We start from the raw sequence: 23,029 nt of genomic DNA, 5'->3' as shown, positions 1-23,029 counted from the left end.
GATATACAGTCTCAGAAGATTCTAGGACTGAAGAAAATTGGAGAATTAGCTGTACGTGTTGATCCTAACGGCACGCTCAACACCTCAAGGGGTGTTGTGGTCTGTCGGGATCTTCTTAACTGTACGGAGCAGGAAATTGTAGAAGAATTAGCGCCGCAAGGAGTATTGGAATGTCGGAGGTTGAACATGAGAAGGAATGGCGAAGTCCTTCCTTCTGCATCCCATGTTCTTACATTTAACCGGCCTACTTTACCGGAGAAGATAAGAGCGGGCATACATCGGTTGGATGTGCGGGCATTTGTCCCGCAACCAATGCGATGTTTTAAATGCCAACGCTTTGGACACACCGCTGTTAGGTGTGAGAGGCCGCAAATATGCGTGTGCGGCGATGCAGTTCATGAAGGAGAGCCGTTTAAGGAGCCTCCTACCTGTATAAACTACAGAGGACAGCATTCCTGTAGATCCAGGAACTGTCCTGTTTACAAAGACGAAGTAGCTGTGCAGGAAGTAAAAACCCTGCAAAAAGTCAGCTACTTTGAAGCAAAAAAGATCGTAAACGCCCGCAGACCTAGAGCAACAACAACATATGCTCAGGCTGCGGCTGCTGTTCCTGCTCCTGCTCCAGTTGCTGTTGATGAGAGTGTAATCATCAACAAACTCGCACCTACCTTGGCTGGCTTAATTGAGAGGATAATCGAAAACAAAATGAAGCCTCTCAGCACTTAAGAACCTGTTAAGCCAAGAATAATTGTACAGCCTCCTGAAGACACATCTGCAAAACAAAAAGTCGCTCCAACACAGAAGAAAACGGACACTAAACCTGATATCCAAGTCCGTCTTAGCGAGATTTTAGTTGAAGATAAGAAAGTGACAGCTACAGAGTCTGTTATGGAGGCTCCCAAGCCTCCTGTAACTGAAGTGGCCTCTAAGCCTCAGAGGCCACAAAAAATTTCACAGGGGGGACGAGTGTCCCCCCTTCCACTGGCGGTGACCGGTGCGCCCCCCGTGTCGGGGAGCGGCCAGGTTGCCGCCTCTCAATCGGCGCCGATCCATGCCCGTCGTCGTCGGCGGCTTCGGTGGTCTCCGATTCGGAGACCGGAAGCTACACCGGCGACGATGTTCTCCGCGAACATGATGCCGTTCGCAATATGGAGAAGAAGAGAAAAAAAGGATGGCCGAAAGGAAAACCAAGGTCATAATTTAATTAAAAATTAGCGAGTCGATTGTACAATGGAACATCAATGGATGTTTTTCAAACATCCATGAGCTCCAACGCTTGGTACATGATGTAGACCCGATTTGTATATGTCTGCAAGAAACGCATTTCCGCCGAAATGAAAATTTTAATTTAAAAGGTTTCGATATATTTCGGCGAGATCAACCGCCAAATGTAAGAGTTAGAGGTGGAGTAGCTATATTAACATCGACTAGAGCTACCACCGAAGCGGTTGTTCTAAACACAAACCTACAAGCGGTCGCCGTTAGAATGAAGCGTCCGCTCCAGGTCACTGTCTGCAGCATATACTTGCCGTATTTTGATTGGAATAAGGATGACATAGCAAGACTAATTTCCGAGCTTCCCCCACCTGTTTTACTGGTGGGTGACTTTAATGCTCATAATTCTCTTTGGGGATCAGGTCGAGTAGATCCCCGTGGAAGAGAACTGGAAGGGTTCCTGATGAATTCAGAACTTATTATTTTAAACGACGGATCAGGAACCTTTTTTAATGCCAGAGATGGATCGACGTCCTGTATAGATCTTGCACTTAGAAGCGGATCGATAGCACCGAGGTACAGCTTCCATGTCATAGACGATCTGCATGGAAGCGATCATTTCCCGGTGCAAATTGTAACTGATGTTACAAGAAAAGCATATCCCGTCTCTAAAACATGGTTATTTGATAAGGCAGACTGGACGAGCTTCACAGCTAGAACGATACTCCCAGAAACAACTGGAGTTATCGGAGACGATGTCGACGCCATAACAAATGCAATAATTCAGTCGGCATCGAGATATATTCCCAAAACATCTGGGAAACTTACAAAGAAATCCGTTCCATGGTGGAACGATGAAATAAGTGAAGCTATAAAAAGAAAGAAAAGGGCGTATAACGCCTTTAAGAATCGTCCTAGTATAGAAAATCTTGTTGCCTTTAAGAAATACAGGGCGTATGCAAAACGTCTTATGATAGATTCGAAAAAACGATCCTGGCAGCAATACGTGTCATCCATCGACAAAACTACTACTGCATCAGATGTTTGGAGGAAAGTGAAGGCGATTTGTGGGCGTAATGATTTTGCTCCCATAACTAGCCTTCAAGATGAAATAAAAGATACTCCATATGAAATTGCAGAGCTGTTATCCATTCACTTCGAAAAGGCCAGCAAAACGGCCAACTACGAGGAAGGTTTTCGAACCAAAAAAGAAGAACTTGAAGGTCTACTAAATTTTAGAACTGAGTATAATTACTCATATAATGTACCATTTAAAATGGAAGAATTCGCGAAAGCGTTGGAAAAAGCAGGTAACACAGCTGCTGGTCCGGATGAAATCCACTATAATATGATCAGGCAGCTGAATACCACTGCAAAGTGTAGATTATTAGAACTTTATAATAAAATATGGCGGGATGGAACGTACCCGCAGCAGTGGAAAAAAGCTCATGTTGTTCCAGTACCAAAGAAAAATAAAAATTTAACAGACCCCAATAGCTACCGTCCTATTTCTTTGACGTGTGCTATGGGGAAAATATTGGAAAAAATGATTAATAATCGACTCGTCTGGGTTTTGGAAAAAGAAAACCTGATATCACCGTATCAAGCAGGTTTTCGACAATACCATTCTACCACTGATCAAATGATCAGCTTAGAGGACATTACATATAACAGCTTTATTACAAGGAAACATTGTGTCGGAGTCTTCTTTGATCTTCAGAAGGCTTTTGATATGACCTGGCGTCATGGTATAATGCTCCAGATACATGAATGGGGCATTCGTGGCAATCTGCCTATACTGCTCAGCAACTACATGAATGACCGTACCTTCCAAGTACGCGTCAACAATGAATATTCATGTGAAAGAATCTTGGAAAATGGCATACCGCAAGGTTCGCCGTTGAGCGGTACCTTGTTTACCATTGCCATTAATAAATTGATATTAGCCATTCCAGTAGCAAAAGCGTCTATGTTGATGATCTGGCAATCGTATATGCCAGCAACAAGACTGCTATGGTGAGGTACAAATTGCAACGAGCGATCAATGCTCAAAATGAAGTTGCAAGGAATAATGGATTCCAATTCTCACCTGAAAAAACGTGCTGTGTACACTTTTGTAGGAAGAGAATTCCTCATCAAAGTCTTGCGTTGACAATTGATGATAATCCAATACAATATAAAGACAGCGTAAGGTATTTAGGACTAGTATTGGATAAATCCCTTACATGGGGATTACATATACAGGACTTGAGTGATAGATGCAAAAGAGCCCTAAACATTATAAAATGTTTATCGAACTTAAATTGGGGATCAGAAAAAGAGACATTATTGAGATTGTATAAAGCATTGGTTCAATCTAAACTAGACTACGGATGTATCGTATATTCATCCGCTAGAAAGTCGCACTTAAGAAAGTTAGACGTAGTTCATAATAGCGGAATAAGATACGCAACAGGTGCTTTCCGCACAAGTCCGGCGGCTAGTCTGATGTCTGAAGCCGGAATAATGCCACTACATTATAGAAGAGAGATCCTCTTGTTAAGATATGCAGCAAATATATGGGCTTTCCCTGCTCATATAAATAATAAATTGTTTACGAATCATCCCATGACTGCATTATACGAACGTCGTGCTACCTATTCCAGACCAGCCGGAATTAGGTACCACGAATTAAGAAGAAAATATGAAATTGCTATACCAGAGACTCTAGCAATTTCTACTAGAGAAATACCGCCATGGCTCTTGCCAGCGATAAATACAAGTTTGGATCTCTCTCAAGGAGAAATAAAAAAGAAACCAGCAGTGATCATCCAGCAGGAATTTTTGGCAACCGTCAGTAATTACGAAGAACATATTAGAATTTATACTGACGATTCTAAAACCGAACATGGTGTTGGATGCTCGTTATATGTAAATGAAGAAGCCCACTTTTGGAGACTGCCAGGTGTGGCCAGTGTCTACACGGCAGAACTCACTGCAATTCAGCAAGCTCTTCGCTACACTGAACACTATTGCGAAGAGAGAGTGCTAATATGTTCCGATTCATTAAGTGCACTCGTCGCAATTCGGAACAAGAACATTAAGGATGTCCTAATTGCAAACATCCTGTTCATTTTATACGTACTAAAAACAACGAGGACAGCGATGCGTATTTGTATGGACTCCGGGGCATGCTGGTATTACAGGTAATGAAATCGCAGACGAAGCTGCCAGAAAGGCAACAGTCTGCGATGATTTGGATGCATTTCCTGTAAGAGTGGCAGATGTTAAAAACCGTCTAACAAACATAGTAAAAAACAAGTGGAATGCTGAATGGAGGAGATTAAATACAAAATTAAACACAGTAAAATCTTCTCCTTATAAATGGAAAAGCGACTATAAGTTGACTCGCCGTGAACAAGTAGCGGTGACCAGACTTAGAATCGGTCATACGCGATTAACAAATTTATATTTGTTAACCGGCGAAGTGGGACCAATGTGCGGTGTTTGTAATAAAACACTGACAATCAAGTATCTTATAGAAGAGTGTACCATATATGAGGACCTCAGAAAGAGGTTCCGTTTTAGAAATAATATTACTGCTGATCTGGATAATGGAAATGAAGAAAATATAGTTGCATTTTTACACGCCAGTGGACTTCTTAAAAGTCTATAAAAATGAAAGTTTAAAGCTGTGACAAAAGAAACTCTAAGCGGTAGTTTATATATATATATATATATAAAGAAAAAAATGTATTGATAAGTTTAATTTTAATTTTAAATGTATGCATATATACATAAGGGAGTCTTGAAACGTGGCACATATAGTGACGGGAGGTAGCCCTCTTGCCTAGGCCATTTTGGCTCACCTGCATTCAAGAGCAGTGAGTCGGGGTGTGTCCGATGATGGCATGGGGGACCCTCAAGGGTGGATTGAGGGCACGAGGCTGTGGGTGTACGCTGTGCATGCCTATAGCCTGTTTATAAGAAGGATTCAACTGCCACGGCACCCTGGCGCGACTGATATACTGCTCAACCACGGTTCTGGTCGCCCCGAGGGTGCTTAAACAAACTATAAATGAGACTCGTAGAAGAAAGAAAGAAAGATATGGTAGGATAAGTTTTAATTTAATTTTAATTTAATGGTCTTTTGGGAACCTATCTCAAATTTTAATATTGGGGCCCTTTACACTCCATAAGTGTTTGTGATTGTCCTTGTCTTTATGTCTTAAATGTTTTGTGTAGTTTGTGCTTTTAAATAAAATGTAAGGGCCCTTTACACCCTTACATATGACGATCCAGATGGTGATAGTAGTTTATTTTAAAGATTGTGACGAGGGCTAATGACCTTAGCAGTCGATGCCCATAAAAATTCAGGAAAAAAAAAAATAGTACCTAATATGATAAATTATAATTAACATTAGGTTCACAAATTTTTAAAAATCTTATTGGGAGAATGTTCCCAAATATAGATAAACAATGCTTATGTATGAAGTATTTATATAGGTACTATGTTTTTAATTCACCAAACTCTCACATTCAAATAAGTCTACCTACGTATTTAAATTTTTATAAATTTTTCTACAAAATTTTTAATTTATATATTAATCTTTATTTTAGAGTTATATTAATCATTTCCTGGACCAAGCCAGTATTTTTACTGATGTTCTGTTTATTTATTCTCTTTCCAGCATCTACAGGCCTCTACACAATTACAGCTAGCCTCCTATTCTTATTTCTTTTGGTAAATGAATTTTTATAAGTAAAAGTGAATTATAAATAAAAGTAGATTTTTAAATTGTATATTAAGTAAATTTAGGATTTTTATATTGGATTTATTTCACACATATCTTTATTCTACAAGTTGATGTAGTTATTGTTAATAAGCATTAAACAATGTAAAGTAGACAATACCAAGATTTTTAACCTAATGAAATCTTTCTAATGACCAAAAGAGGGAGCAAGTCTCCTCTCTTTCCTTTAATGCGGGTTATTATCATCTACACATTAACCTAACACTCCTCTTCTGGAGTATAAATTTATCAACATTGCCCACATGTGTTTTGAGCAAGAATAGCTTTCATCCAATTTCTAAAGAAAGTTGACGTTACTCTAAGTGTACTTAAACCTCTATTATAACCAAATTTATATAAAATGATTAAGTTATTCTCATAAAATAGTCAACTATTTGTTTATAAATTATAATTTAAATAATTCTGGAGTCAATAGGAATGAAAAATTGGAACTATAAGATCAAATAAACTAACTACCTTTTTACCCATGATGGAACAGAGATGATATAAACGCATATACCATGGGGGTAAGAGGTGTTTTGTGTTGTATGTGTTACCATTTTCCTCAAAAACTACTGTACTGATTTTGATACAGTTTTTTGCAATACATAGGTATCATTTCAATGCAGGTTCTTAGATATGTTTTAGTTATAAGCCACCAGTGGGTGCTGCAGTAAATGTGTTTCTCTAAAATGGCTGGGCCAATTTTGATGCAGTTTTTTACATTACCTAACATAGATATCAGGTTTTTAGACGTTTTACAGTTATAGGCCACCAGGAGTGCTGCTGTAGATGTGTTTCTCTGAAACGGTTGGGCCGATTTTGATGTGGTTTTTTTTGCATTACATAGGTATCACCTCAGAGCAGGTTCTTGGATTAGCTTTACAATCATAAGACATCAGGGGACACTGCAGTAGATACATTTCTTCAAAACGGCTTTGTGGGATTTTTACAGTTTTTAATTTTATCACCTGTGAGATATAAGTACCACTTTGGTAAGTGTAATGAACTAGAAAATGTGGATTCCAAAATATAAAGTACAAGCAACGAATAAGGTGTACCCATATTTCAAAATGACTGAATTCATGCCATTCACATCAATTACATAACTACTTAATACCACAAGTTTATATAATTTTATAATTACTCTAAATATATTAGTCAACCTCACTGGTGAAGTAGTAGCTTTTCAGCCCAAAAGGTACACCATTCAAATCACAAAAGATGCAAGAAACACTGGTATGGCATTTTTCACATTTTTCAAAAACTACAGAAATTTCTATATTACTACATACAAACTTCAACCTGGTGTAATCATCAACCATAAAAAAGATGCAATCTTGTCAACACAAGTTTCAGTTCCCTATGTTACAAATCTAATTATCTCAGAAATACAAATATATAACTGAAATAAAGAAAATAATAAATTTATTCATTATTTTTTATACACAAGCATACATTATGATCTGCTCAAACTACACCTGCATTATATTCACAAAATAATATAGATGCAAGATAAGCTTCCCACAAAATTTTCAAGTTTTCATTATACAATATTACAATATTATTAGACCTACAAAAAGAGAAGATCCATTAAAATACAATAAGTGAATAGTACTAACTTTACAAACCATCTCTAAGTGGACCTTGTTTACATAAAGTGGTTTGCGACTGGAACTGATACATACAAAAATTTTTAAATTCCACGACTGTTAAATGTAAAATTTGAATTTGAAATGAATAATCCTAATTATTTAATTTCATTACCCTTAAGACGGTTGTAGTGTTCGGCAAAACAAATTTCCAACCACACACTTACATTACTTGAAAATAAATGTTCTTTGATAGATATAAAGAAATAAATTTGCATAAACCTAGATTTATAAAATTTTTTAATACAATTCAAACATAACCAAAAAGTTTAACCGATTTTACTTACATTTGATACAGCGTGTTCCTTTAAAATATAATCGTTTTCCATGATTACTTTGATGTAAATGTGACTAAAAGTAACCCAAGGAATGTGAAATAAATCGACAAAAGTAAGATATTACTGCAAAAAAAGTAATCTTTCAAAATAATCACTCATTAGCAAAACATCAACACGTGAACTTCTTTGATGTGAACGTTCAACTATATATTTTATAGATACAAGAGCGCTACCTATATATGACAGAGGCAAACTTCGTGAACATTTTTTAACATAAGTGCTTTTAAAATGCTCAGTCAAATTATAGAATCATCGGCAAAAGGCCAAAATTATAAACTCAATAACGACCATTTAAAATAGTAGGGCTTCAAAAAACAAATTTAAACACGTAACAAAAAAAGGTTTTTCATGAAAAAATATAATATGCGATTTCATTACACAAATTTCTTAAACATGGTTTTCGCTGATATATTTTAATTAAAAATAATTTAAAAAATTGTTTAACCACATTACTAGCTAAGGTGGTTAAAAAATTGTTTAATTTTTATTTTTTTCATTACACAAGTAATTAGGTTACAAAGCTCAAAGCTCTCTTTTTTGTATTTGGAGATTAAGTGACGATAATATACATTAAATATTTAAGTGAAAAAATGTGTTTCTTATTGAAAAGAAATGTCTTCTAACTTTACAACTAGATTATTCACTTTTTTCTGCAAATTTATTACTTTCCACAAACGTTGTGCCCTCTACAAAAAAATTTTTTAATTATTTTTATATTGGTATTATTTATAAATGATTAGGTTAGTGCACGTATCAATAATTTTAGAAGAAAAGTAAATTTAAAATGTAATTTATTTATTGAAAACTGAAGAATAACTGATTAATATTGATTTTTTTATTAACAGTTTTAATAAAGCTAAACGTAATAAATTATTGTAATTTCAGCTAACTTATATGCTTGTAATTATATTTCATATGAAACAAAGAATTCTTGATGAGGAAATGGATATTTCAGAGTTGGCATTTAATGATGTAGTAATTGTGGGGTCATGTTATATTGACTTAATCTGGTATAGTAATCATTAATAATTTCATTTTTGTTCTGTTGAGAATCATTTAAAATAATTATCCATTTTGAAAATGGCACATGTGTAGGTTTATATCTTGGTCCAACCCAGGACATATTTTTGAAATCTTAACAGTTTACTGAAACATTAAACTTTATTTATTCAGTTGTATTTTTCACTAGACATGACTTTTTTCAGAAATGGTTTGTTTATTTCAATTAAATCATAAAACTCACAACAAGAAATTCTGAATTAATTTTACCATTTAGCAGATGTTTAACAGTAGATACTGAAAGTCTACCCCTTTCTGCAGACCAAATGTTACCTTTAATTAAAAAAACTCTCAACTGGAGCAGATGTCCCTGGCAAAGACATCGCAAACTCTATAATTTTAGAAATATTGCAACAGGAAATATCAGTCTTTTGAAACCCTCAAAAATTGCTTTACACTTCTATTCAATAGTATCTGGTATTTGAACTACAACTTACCCTTTGGTTTTGAATTACCTGGTTCAACGATGTACATTAATTAAATAGGTCATCAATATTTATGGATTCTTTTATTATTTCAGTAACTTGTCCACTCCTCTAAATAAGACCAGGCAATTTCAGTTCATAAATTTATCTATTGAAACTTACTTTGTCAAAACTGATTCTCCACATAAGTATTGGATACTAGAATTATAAAAATTATCTACACTTGTGAAGAATTTTTCTTCCTGAACATCATTATTTTCTTTTAGAGTGCATAGATATTCTTTGGCAGAAGATAATATAAATCTGTGGGTTTTTCTTTCCTGAAGTTGACAATTTATTAGAATATGTCTGAATTGCTTCTTTTGCTGTGATAGAATTAGCTTCCAGTTTCAGAACTACATTAATAAATAACTGTAGAGCACCATATAAAAATTTCAAAAACCGTTAACTTTCTAGATTTTCAAAAAATCAAATAATAATTTTGAGCATTTTTCACAAGATAAAGAAGTATGATTTTAGGCCATCAAAAATGAAAAGAATTCTTTCTATTGCAAGTAACAAACTAAAGAACCTTATGCTGCTATGAGACAATACTTTTTGGTAATCTGTTCCCACAGATTCACAGAGCGCTTTAATTTTTGTTACTCATATATGTGAAAATATTTATAAATTTTTATAACTAACTTCTATGCCCAGGGGTAGAGAATCACTGCTGTTTGTACTGAATTGTTTACAATGTGGGCTGAACAACCAATTCCTAAAATAGGTTATCTAAATCACTTTTAACGTTCCTGAATACATTTTCATAATCGAAACAAGATTTACCTCACTTCTGTTTGAGCTATCCATCATTACTGTTACATAATTAATGTTTTCTAAAGAACATAACACATTATCAAATATAAATAGTGAAATAACAATAACAATAACTGCCTCAGTTTTGGTTCTAGCAGATGAAAATTTTGGGTCATAAAACTTTTTAACCAGTTTAGATGTGCAGTCTGATGTTTTGAAACTGAGTTCGTATATAGCAATGTGGTATGAAAATGTAGCTTCTTTAGCAGCACACTCCAGATCACTGTTATTGTTATTCCCATCTTTGGCTTTAAAAAAATCTCTTATGTTTGCCGAAGCAGTAGCATTAATAGCACTCCTATGTTTAGATATTTTCATGTGGTCTTCAATATCACCCTTTCCTTTATGTGCAACAGAAAATTCTCCAGTACATAGTGTGCAATAAACATGTTCATAGTTACTGCCATTACACAGTTTCAAAAATTTGTATTCTTGTTGCAGGTTAACATTAAACAGACATTATCTTTTGCTCATTGCTGAACAATAAAACAAAAAACAGCTAAAGATAATGTGATCAAAAACATGTTGACAAGTTACTTCACACACAAAAACAACACAAACACATTGCCTCTGTTGTGTTGCCAAATGACAGTAAAAAGTTGTGGTGAGACTGGTAGCCATGCCTCCATCAAAATCAACCTCAGCGCTTGCTCCAAGATCAGCTGAGAGATGCACGGCCATAAGAAAATGTTTAAAAATGCAATGTCTAACATGTAGGTCTAAAATTTTTTTAAATCCTTACCAGTTGTAAAATTCTCAAACCCCGGACATTACCCCAGACAGCACTAAAAAACCAGGACTGTCTGCACTAATTACCTGGTGTATGATAAGCCTACACATGTAACTATTTTTGTTTAGTGTTATAGATAATATTTTTAACTCGATAATTAACATTCATGAAAAGCTGAACAACATCTGAGCAGCATATTATATGTGCTTCAATAGAATCTGAAAAGATAAAACTTAATTTACATTACCTTTTAGTCATTTTATAAGATTGAATATCACATAACTAATCACTTGAGTTAATGTCTGTCTTTACACATACATTCAAAGGAGAGTAAGGTATGTGAATGTGTCTCCTATATAGTTTTCAACCTCATCTTACTGAATTGTAGCTGTGGCGTGCTGCATGATATACACCATTTATTACTCTAAGGTTTTAACGACTAAGTGACTGCCAACACTAACAGTAACCCTTCTGCATGCTAATGGGCAGATGAGCATGTATTTTCTTGCTTTGGATGCAAAATTACTCCAGAAGGTAGATATACCATTAGTTGGTCAACAGTATATTGTACCCACTATAGAAAACAGAAGGCAGGAAACCTTCTAATTAAAAGCTTGCATGGAAATCATTAGTATAATCCAAATGGCTTAACTGGATTATGGAGTTATTTCCTCAGCTAGCTAGTTTCCTAAAAGTGAAAATAATGAATGATTGAAGCTAGCAAAATACATGGACAGCTGAAAGGATATGTGCTTGAAGTTAAGATTGTTGTATTAGGCTGTAAGCTGCAAAATATAATCCAAGAAATGAAACAGATGAATACTGAAATAGTTTACAGATCCACATCAAATAAAAGCAATTCTGAAGTGGAGTTTAATAAAACACTTTATGTAATACAGAGTATAATCAATAATAGATTGTAAAAAAGTCAGTGTAGAGTTTATAATAGAATATTTCAATGCCAAGATGAGTCATAATGCACAAGAATATTTATTGTCAACACATGGACTGAGAAGCAGAAATGAATGAGCATCTGGTGAATTAAGTTTTGCATTGAAAAAAGCTTGTAGTCATAACAGTTTGATTGTCACTGCAAAGACTGCATGTGTGAAAGTCACCAGCAGATATAGAAAATAACATACTGCACAGTTAAATTGATTTTATATTGTGATTAGGAGATTAAGAAATAGCATAAATTTATAAAAACCTATCCTGGAGGCAATATTAATTCAAACTATGTTGTCCTTGTAGCTACAGTCTTCATTAAGTTTAAAGGTTGGAGAGGCCACAAGAATGGACAGTCAGTTGTAAAAGGACAAGCATATTAAAAGTAGCTATGAGTCAACAGGAAGTTTAATGATGTTACAATCAGTATAGTCTTTGGCAAATGAACCAGGAAATCTGCTTTATTATTGACTATCATTTCTCACAAAGACTTGTGAGGATTATGAGACCTAGCCAGTTGAAGGGAAAGAAGGAATGACCACTCAGGAGATCTTGACAAAATACAAAAACCGAATACAAAAAAGAAAGATCATATAAACGAAGAGATCAAAACAAGCCGAGTTTTGGATCAGGAAATCAAAAGAATGTTCAGACATGCAAAGGAGATTTCATTGAATTCAAATTGTGAGGAAAAATAACTGGTGGATAAAAAGCATGATACTTTCAATCTCCAGAAAAATTAAGATAGTGCTATTATATACAGATCAACAGGGATCCTGGTTGACCAAGGATGAAAATATTATTAAGAAAGGCAAGTGAGTGGATATGTAGAGAAACTGCATTAAACTATCATTAACAGATTGAAATAACCTTGGGAAAATACGTATATCTGGCTCAAGAATTTTAAACGATAATTGCAGAAAGTTTAGAAGAAGCAGGTAAAAAAGGGAAAACACTAGAACCTGATGGTGTATACATGGAGTTGTTGAAACTATTCGTGAAAATGCAGTAAATAAAACAACAGCTCTTTTTAACTATCCAGATATCATCCCTGAAGAATGCCTCAGCAATGTTTATTCCTAAGGCAAAACCATGCTAAGTTATGTAGGAACTAGCTAATTAACCTCAACTGTCAAATATTAGTCACATAAGTCATTCGCTGAAGTCTTTTTTAAGACAATTCATATTCATGTTTATAAGAAATATAATAGATGTCCAGAGCCCAACTTGGTTTCAGAACTGCCTTAGGAACTTGGAACTTGTTCTGCATTCAGGTACTTTTCTAGCACTGTATGAATGTTAACTGTGATATTTTTGTTTTATTCATTACCAAAAGTCATTTGATACTGTTGAGTATACACAGGTTATTGATATCATTTGTGAACCAGGTTAGATGAGAAGAATATAAGGGATTATTAACAACTGTTTTCTTGGACTAGAAAACTAATGTGAGCTGAAGAAGAGACTTCAAAGAGTGTTAAAATTTGGCATGATATACAGCAGGTTGTGCATTGCCCTTACTGTTCAATATTTACTCTGAGGCTATCTTTAGTAAGGCATTGTCCATTTGTGACTGTATAATTTTGGTCATTGCTGGGAGGCTGTACATATAGGTATGCACATGAGACAGTTGTGTTTGCACATTCTTTAGACTTGCAGATTCTTGTATGTAAAATCAATGCAGTTAGTGAAACATATGTTGTCCAGCTGAATCCAAGAAGATCAAATTCATAGTCAGTTAAAACAGTAGCTGTGATCACACTTTGTTGAAAAGTGTTCCATTCTGAAGAGTTTACCATGACTATACTTACTTTACCATGACTGTAAATGAATAGTGGGGCCAAACAATTGAAATCAAGAACTGGATTGAAAGACCCATATGCAATTTCAAAATCAAAGCTGCAAAACCAACTTGAATATGGCTACAAATTAAGGCTTGTTGATTGTTATGTCCTTCTGTTTTATTGTATGATGTAGAAGCATGGACTCATGGAAGTTATGATTGAAAACCATCATTATTTCTGATGATGGAAAGAAACCTTTGAAATTAGGCTATATTTTCATATGCTTAGAATCTCTTGGAACAATCATAAGACAAATGCTGAAGGTGATGGTAAGATTGGTAGAGCACCAAAGCTTTCCACCATTATGAGATTTTGGCCATATCATGTCCAACCCTAGCAGGTATAAAATTTTACACAAGGTTCCACAAGGCAAGGTCAACAATTTAAGAAAACCTGGAAGACAGATACTGTGCCTTAAAAGTTTATAGTCCTGCAGCAATATAACTGCAGAGATATCTGGAGAAGCAGTAAGTAAAATTAACATCACCTAATGTAATGCCAACATCCAGTAATGAACAGACACAAGAAGAGAATAATTTGCCTGGAGGTTGTCTCTCCAGTGACTATTTGATATTATCCAAAACCTAGTCAACACTAAAGGACTAAATAAAATGAGGTAAGATCAAGTCCTTTGCTCCTACCTCAGAAGCACACATTATCAAAGTAACACCTGTATATCAGTTTTATAGGTGTATAAATTCACCAAAGAATCAGTATTCATTGCTATGTTTTTAACCATCAACAAGGTATGTAATTAAAAGACTTATTCTGTAAATATTATTATTTATTTTGATATCCATTCTTAATAATATGGTCTTTTATATCCTATTTCCATGGTATAAAACTGAAATATTTGTTACATAATTGATGGAATGTTTATTTTTCTTTAGTAATATTCATACATCATTTCCAAAAAATAACTTTACTCTTTTATCACCAATTACTTTTTTTCAGTTTTACAGAGAAGCTTCCAACAGCTAATGAGTATGTTTTTGGTACTAGATTTCATATATCTTATGGGGGAAAAGGTGGAAATGTGTGTGTATCTGCTGCAAAGCTAGGTGCCTCTTGTGCTCTGATTGCCAGGGTAAATATATAGTATTGAATTTACAAGAATAGAGTGAGGTAGATCATTAAACATAATTCTGCAGTCTTTTTTCTCAAATATTTCAAATAGAATGCTACATCACACATGAATGTTATAATATCTACATAATGCATTTTGTATTTTACAAAACACAGATTGTATGTTTACAATACTTTACACTGTATTTTTACAATACTCTTATTAAAGAATATGTTACAAATTCATTGCATACTGTTTCATAATGTTTTCTTAAAGATGAAATTTTCAAAGAATCAAAAAATCATATAATTCTGAAAAATTACTCACACTTATAAAAACTGATTTTGTTTCAATACAAAAGATGCATTTTAATGAAATTATGTATTTTTCAATATTTAATACTTTTAATATTTTCATCCTTGATGATTGACAGAGGAATTTTTTTTAAATTAAATTTAATAAGTTTTATTCAGTTTATTTTTTGAAATGTTTGTAGTTTAATATAATTGTATATTTTACAGAATCCACACATACTACATCTTTTACATAAAATAGTAGAAAAACAATACTTTATTTCTCCTCACCATGTAAAAGTCAAACTTGTATAGTTTTGTTCCTATGTGGCCTCTTCAAAAAGTTGTGTTTGGTCTGATAGATTTTTAAAAAAGTTCTTTATGTTTTTGCTTTTTTAACTGTATTACTGCTATCTAGAAATTGAATAACTATAATAACAAAACTTTGAAATTGTTGGATAACTGTGATACTTAAAGAAAGCTATAGCCAGCAATATATAACTTGGTTATTAGGAATAACTCATTTTGCAATAAGTTGATTTCAGAGACTGACTGACTATTCCTTAGAAAATTCAGGCAAGATCACACATGTTAACAGAGAACTTCATTTTATCAAAAGTATAGCTTCAAAAATAAAAAATTAAAAAATTGAGTTAAATAAACACTTATAAGTACCATATGCTATGTTAAGAGATATAATTATAAACTAAGATACTTATATAAATCACAAAGCAACTGGACCTTACTCTTTTAAAGTAAATGTTAATGGACCATTGAAGAAAAAGGAAGTTTGTTCACTGTAAGAGTAGTGTATGCTTACTATCTTTAAATATGCTGCTTAAGAACAGAAATGCAACCAACAGTAAGGTATCTTAGCTGTAATATTTCTAGTTAATGTTCATTTGAAAAAGGATCCAAAATATTGCAGTTGTTGCTTATGATGACTCAGTAAGTATTGGTATTATTTAGGACAATTCTTATGCTATTTTACCTGACAACTTAGAAGAATTTCATTCTATTTATAAGAAATCATTTCATTTCTAAATATAATGGTTAATGTCCCCATGTTGCAAGGTAACTGGGCACTTGCTTACTTCAAATAGGGCCAAAATTCTGTTTAGTCTCACCCATTGCTACTTTTCCAGGCTGAGCCAACAGAAAACTCCTCAAGCACCAAGATCCCATCTTCAAAGGATACAGGTTACAGCGCACACCAGAGAATTGTTTAAGATGGAAGCTGTCTGTGAACAGAACTCTCATTGACCACAATCACAGATCCAGAAAAATCACACACAAGCAGTTGATGCTTCAGCTGTGGTATGAAACATTGCATAACCTGGTACTGTCATTTCAGATGGAAGTGAAACCAGTCAGGGTGCAGTAACTACTTGCTTGGGACCCTGGGATTGACAATTTTTATATAGTTACAAGCATTCACCCTTGGGAGGATTATTAAAATTATTATTATTAACTTACTTTGTGATCTTAAGATGTTTATATTGATGATATTTATATTTATATGATGATTTTTTATTTATTTATTTTTTTTAATAAGGTAGGTAATGATTGTTTTGGTAGAGAGTATGTAACTAGGATGAAAAAGTTAAAAACTGATACAACAAAACTTTTAGTGACTGATGATGTTCCAAGTGGTGTTGCTCAGATTACCGTCACGCAAAATGGTAACTAAAGTACATTATCATACAAGTAATTTCTCATTCTGTAGTTCTTCGAATTTAAGATGATTTAGAAGATAATTTCTAAAAAAATAAAATTATCCAATAGAAATATTAAAATACAGTATAAATTATTTATTATAAATTACGGAGTCATATAAGTATTTTGTATGTATCAGTATTCTTCATTAAGTTCATCTATCTTGAAAAATTATTATAAAAAGTTAAATAGTAGCTACTTACAACAATTTATTGAACAATTCAAATATGAAGTAAAACACCTACAGCAAAAGCACTTAATGCTATATGTTGTATAGCACCTCAAATGTAATGTTGTTAGATATGTACATATTTAGCTTTATTAGTACCATATTTTATCACTAACCACAATAAGTTTTCGTGACTAAACAGTATATCTCATTAGCTTTCTATGTTGTCAAGTCATCGTTGTCAGTTTCATCTGAGTCAGATTCATTTGCGTCACTGAAGTTCCATAGTACATCATCTTCAGAATCATCCAATGCATTTGACAAGCAGCACTTCAAGAATGACTTTTTTAGTATTTCTGATGATAAATCATTCCAAGCTTTTGAAATCCATTCTACAATCATACCTACTGACACCCGTTTAATTTTGTCGCTCGATGTAGGGAGATGATCGTTTTCAGTCAACCACTGATTGTATTGTGCACGAATATGATCTTTAAAAGATTTATTAACCCCTGACATCCATCATTATTATCCCCCGGCAGTGGATGTAATTGACTTGTCATATGTACAGAAGTTACAACTAAATCACAATTTCCATTTTCAGTTTTGTTTATTGTTTGTCACAAATGACCATGAAAAGCATCCAACACTAATGTACTGTTTTGTTTCAGAAGTCCATCCAGTCTACATTCCCACACACACCCTAACCAGTCTTGCATTAGATCACTTGTCATCCAAGCATTCTGTGAGCTCAAACAATTACACCATCACAGAACCTTTCTTTTACCGAATTACATACAGCAATAATTTATTTCCATCGGCAGTAGCACTTGTTTCTGCCTCTTTTAATTACGGTGTAATTTGGTAGCATATCAAAGAACATGGCAACTTCATCAGTATTACCAATTTGATTGAGACAGTATTGTTTCATTAATTGTAGATCAATTACGTAAAGTTGATATTGCACTAATTTATGCTTGTAATCTGATGGTAACCTCTGGCAAATGTAGGTTCTGTGATGCATTGACATTGGCATTGACAGGCAAAGACATTTTCATGAAATGTTCATGAATTTCTTACACCACCCATAGCTAGCTTTAAATTGAAGACCATTATTCCTGACAATTTCCCTGGCCTTTAACATTAGTTCATGTTATATCACGGGAAGATCTTTTGTGCGGAGTTCCTTGAAATAGTAGTTCCTTAATAGTAGCTTAATGGTAGTAATGATCAGTAAATAGCAGACTTAATCTACATATGGTAGTGGATAACTGCATACAGAAAAAAATAAGAAAACTGAACTTCAAACTGATACAGGAAATAAGTCTGATCTTTTTGACCATGATAAATAGCGGGAAATTGTAAAAAACATTATTTTTTAAACTTTTTACTTTTTAATGACAAACAATATCAAATTTATTTTAGTAAATAACATTTTTTTTACAACTTGCATTGTAATGTTTCCAGTTGCTTTTGTGAATCTCTTTAGTGTCTGGTTACTTCACATATGTCGCATATTTCACATTCTTATGAAATATATTTTGTTTCACTTGAACTTAACTGACATGAAGATTATAAAATAATAATGTATTAAATTAAGAGATAATTCAAATCTACCATTCATTTAAACTATTCTAAATGCACTATCTAAAAATAAAAGCTCACACTTGAAGAAAAAATAGAAGAACCAGACAGATACTGAGGTTGAACATATAAGTAAATGAATGCATTATAACATAAATTTTAAAAACACTATATTAAGCTAAATTTGTTTTTGCTGTCATTATATGTTCGTAGTTTCATACATTAAATATTTTTTACAAGAATATAACATTCAAAACATTATATATTTACCTCTGCAAAATACAAAATGTATTTTCTGTTAAGAACACTATGATTTATATGTTGAGTGCTGTTATACCTTTATTAGCTTCATTCTTTTATTATATTTGACACATTTCAGAATAACTCCAATGTCAAACTTATTGTAATTACTACAACTTATTGTAAGTACAATAAGTTTTAATAATAGAGTTATTTTAATACCTGTCAGCAGATAATAAAAGAATGAAGATATGAAAGGTAAACAGTACTAAACATAGAATACAAAATATATTGTTTCCAACAGGCAATAGCAATCTGCCTTGTTATTCACTCACAAAATGTACAATTTTTTTTTATTTCAGCATTAAATATTGCTGTATATTGCTATACATAGGAGAGAACCTTAGTCTTACCAACATGATTAAGGTGAAATTTCCTCCCTCACAACTGTTAATTTCTATACTGTAAAACTGTAGAGTAACCGTTTCCAAGTTATCTTGTATAGAAAGAATGTATATCAGTTCTTTTTAAGGGTGAAAAATCATCTAAATTATTAACAAATGTAGCTGAGATGCATGATAGACTCTCTAAATATAAAAAAAATTGTGACTATAAATTTTTTTTATAAACTAAAAGTGAATAATTATTATTTTTTTAATTTAAAAATTATAAAAATGAGATATAAAGATCAAGTAGCAGGAAGTTGTAGATATTAAGCTATTTGAAAAAATTCTAACTGAAAATTGATGATGTTAACTAACGAATTTGAAGAAAAATTAATTTCTAACTACCCAATGCATAATTTATGTAATTTTTTAAAATCTAAAGTTTTAATTAACCTAATTAATGAATTAATGACATTGCTACTTGTGTTATGCAGACTAAAGATACCCTGCAAAATATTACAATAAAAAGGCCTGCCATTTCAGGTAGTATTATTGGAACAAAGACTTTGTGCACCAGTTATTTTGCCTAACTAAGCTATTTTAATGATATAAGATTCAGATATAATTTCTGCTTAGAATATTTGAGTAGCTCTGTGATCTAAGAGATCTCCAGTTTTTTTCTATGAAAAAAATATGTAACTCAAGCTAAAAAATTTAGTGTTAAGTTGAGATTTAAAAAATTGAAGAGCATAAAGTTTCAGTAGGAATTAGTAAGGACTTATGGGACATATTAGTTATATATTATTAATAATATTTTATCCCCAGAAACAAGAAATACAATTTTCTTACAAAAAAAGGCTTTCTCAGATTCAAGTTGTGTTAAAAATTTGTTCTTATATTATATATTGTTGTATTTTACTATCACTGTTTAAAATTAATCACCTTGTTAGGTTCTGAGTAATGTGGAATAACCCACTGGGTTGGTCTGGTGGTGAAATCATCATCACAAATCAACTGATTTTGAAGTCGATCGTAAGGTTCAAATCCTAGTAAAGGCAGTTACTTTTAACGGATTGCAATACTAGATTGTGGATATCAGTATTCTGTGGTGCTTGGATTTCATTTAACCACACATCTCAGGAATGGTCAACCTGGGACTGTACAAGCCTACACTTCATTTACATTCAACATATCATCCTCATTCATCCTCTGAAGTAATACCTTATTGTGGTTCTGGAAGTTAAACAGAAAAAGAGAGTATTGTGGTAAACTATGTGCACATGCAATCCTCCTAGGATTTTTCCTCATCCTCTACTGTCTTTCTTCCCCTTTCCTTAATAATCTCTCCCTTGGATAAGTACCTACAAAGGAGATTGTGCTAGATGCTACCCTGACTCAATACAGACAGATTAGATGCTAGGTATATGGCATCGAAATGGCATCTTCTAATAGTTGTTGTGGCAGCTGCTTCTTTAGTGGGGTTCTGGGGTAGGTGAGTGCCTCTCATCAAGTGGTTGCAGAAAAATCCAAATTGATGGTCAAAGAACCCATAGGGTAAAACCATTTCCTACTACTCTAAAATTCTACCGCAATGGGAAATCTTTCTCTTTAAGACTTTGGGGTTCTTACCCTTTAAGACTTTGACATCCCCAGGTTAGTCTCTACAGCTTTACTTCCTACTACACACTGAGCTGCTGAATGTTTTTACACAATACACATACACCACACCACAAACACTACTGCACAGATTACAACATAGACCTTTTCACAGTTACACAACAACATCTTAGAGTGTTTCTTTTTACACCTACACTCTGTGATGTTGCGACACCTTATGAAATGCAACCATATTCAAGTTGAAAACTATCATGCCGTTTGGGTGGATAGCTGTACATAAGGAGTCTCAAATGATGTCCTCTGAGCACCATGGTGAACCCATTGTATACAGCCCTAGCTCCAATACACATGCGCTCTGCTGAAGTGGTTTGTTAGATTGCTGATATTCATGGTAACCATATGGCAGTCCCAATTAAAAATTTTTCTGTGGTTGTTGGTCCACTTGAAAAAAAAACAACAAAATGGGATGATTGAAGAGACTTTGACTGACATTGTCAGCCAAACATGAATCTAACGAAATAGAAACAATAGATATACCAGAAAGTGGTAAATTAACAAGTGTATGGTTTCTTGTAGTTAAATATAAAAAGAAAGGTAAATTCTTTGCAAAGGTTTCTCCCTTTCTAATAAATAAATGCATGATAATAACCTGTGGGTCTCTGAAATCCATTAACAAGCGTAGGAGTGGTGTCTGGTGACTGAAGTATCTAGTGAAGATCAATGACAAAAACTCCTAGCACTTAGGGAAACATGGAGTGATAGTAAGCCCCATAAATACATTAAATTTCAGCAAGGGAGTGATTTTTTGCCGTGACTTTGCCAGTATTGAATTAACAGAAACATCAGAAGAGCTATCACTATAGACAGTCATTTCTATGCAGAGGATTATAAGGAAGAAGAATACTGTTGTGCCAACAGAATATTGAAATTCTTCTAAAGGAAGAAAATCCTTTAATATTGACTCTGCAGGAAACTCGTCTCCATTCCTAGGATGACAGTGTCTTATCGCGTATATGTCCGCAAGAGATGCAACCATTCAGCTCAAGGTAGAGGATGAGAATATGTGGCTGTTTTCCTAAAAGCAGACGTATTGGCCACATAATGCTGCTGGTTACAAACATCCCTGCATTTTCAGTAACGATACTGGCGCCATTTAAAATAAATATCTGTAATTTCTAGAACATGAACATAGTGTTCTTGCTGAGGCAGTATAGTTGATCGACTGAGACAGAACTTAGATCTATGCTTATTGAACGATGAGTTGCTGACATGTTTGTCATCTTCATGTAACGATCTCTCGTTGTGTTCAGCATTCCTACTTCCAAGTCTGACCTGCAAGTTTTCAGATATTTTTTGGAAGCAGTCTTAGACAGTTATCTTGGTTAGTAGTAGTTATTTGCCTCAGAGTCAGCCACACAGATGGATGGATGAAAAATGAGACGGGATCGGGTATAATGTTTCTTTTAACCAGTATGATAAAAGTGGTAGTGCGATCCACCAACTTGCCAAGTTTACACATCTGATACTCGATAGGGCAAGTGAATATATCTCTCCAACATTTGGAAAGAAAAGGCAGCCTGCTGTTCCATGGTGGGAAAAGACCGCAGAAGTGCATTAAAGGATCGTCGCAGGACTCTATGTAATTTCAATCGCAGACCAATGCGAGATCAATGTGCCGCCGAGTGTTTCGTTGTGCTAAATGGAAATCATGGCTGAATTATCTGGCCATAACCGAGTATATTATGTGTTCTCGGACAACACCATCATCATCAGTTGTATGGAAAAAGTTGGGCCATATGTGGATCACGACACTCCGCAGCCGATTGGTCTGAAAAGCAACGGCATTCTCGTAACGATGTTAACTGACGTAACACGACTGGCAATACGTTTATATCAGTTTCATATACATCATGTTGTCCTGAGTTTATCAGATATAAGTTGCAGGTATAAGTATACCTTTTATTATCGGAGAATTGCAAAATGAATCAAACATTTCCTTTTCTTTTGACGAACTAAGGTATACCTTATAGTAATTCCCATAAGATTTCCCCAAAAAATGGTAATATCAGGCTCAGTTATATCACCTCCGGTATACTGCATTACATCTTTTGTTTATTTACAAT

At 33.8% G+C, this 23,029-nt stretch overlaps 2 protein-coding genes across 3 annotated transcripts in view; one reads left to right on the top strand and one right to left on the bottom strand.

The window, feature by feature from the left end:
- The window catches only part of Polr1C (RNA polymerase I and III subunit C), a 40,500-nt gene extending 32,357 nt beyond the window's left edge, over positions 1-8,143 (bottom strand). The window contains exon 1 of the mRNA XM_075366927.1: positions 7,927-8,143. Within this exon, the coding sequence (XP_075223042.1) occupies positions 7,927-7,968 (42 nt within the window). The 5' untranslated portion in view covers positions 7,969-8,143. The remainder of the gene's footprint in view (positions 1-7,926) is intronic.
- A 579-nt stretch (positions 8,144-8,722) lies between these two features.
- Positions 8,723-23,029, top strand: part of LOC142325323 (ribokinase-like) — a 40,674-nt gene continuing 26,367 nt past the window's right edge. For both annotated transcript variants that reach the window (XM_075366925.1, XM_075366926.1), the window contains exons 1-3: positions 8,723-8,987; positions 14,790-14,922; positions 16,750-16,876. In XM_075366925.1, the coding sequence (XP_075223040.1) occupies positions 8,872-8,987; positions 14,790-14,922; positions 16,750-16,876 (376 nt within the window). In that variant the 5' untranslated portion in view covers positions 8,723-8,871. The remainder of the gene's footprint in view (positions 8,988-14,789; positions 14,923-16,749; positions 16,877-23,029) is intronic.

This window comes from Lycorma delicatula, chromosome 5 (genome assembly GCF_047948215.1).
Source record: "Lycorma delicatula isolate Av1 chromosome 5, ASM4794821v1, whole genome shotgun sequence".
Lineage (NCBI taxonomy): Eukaryota > Metazoa > Arthropoda > Insecta > Hemiptera > Fulgoridae > Lycorma > Lycorma delicatula.
This window is presented reverse-complemented; position numbering and strand designations above follow the sequence as displayed.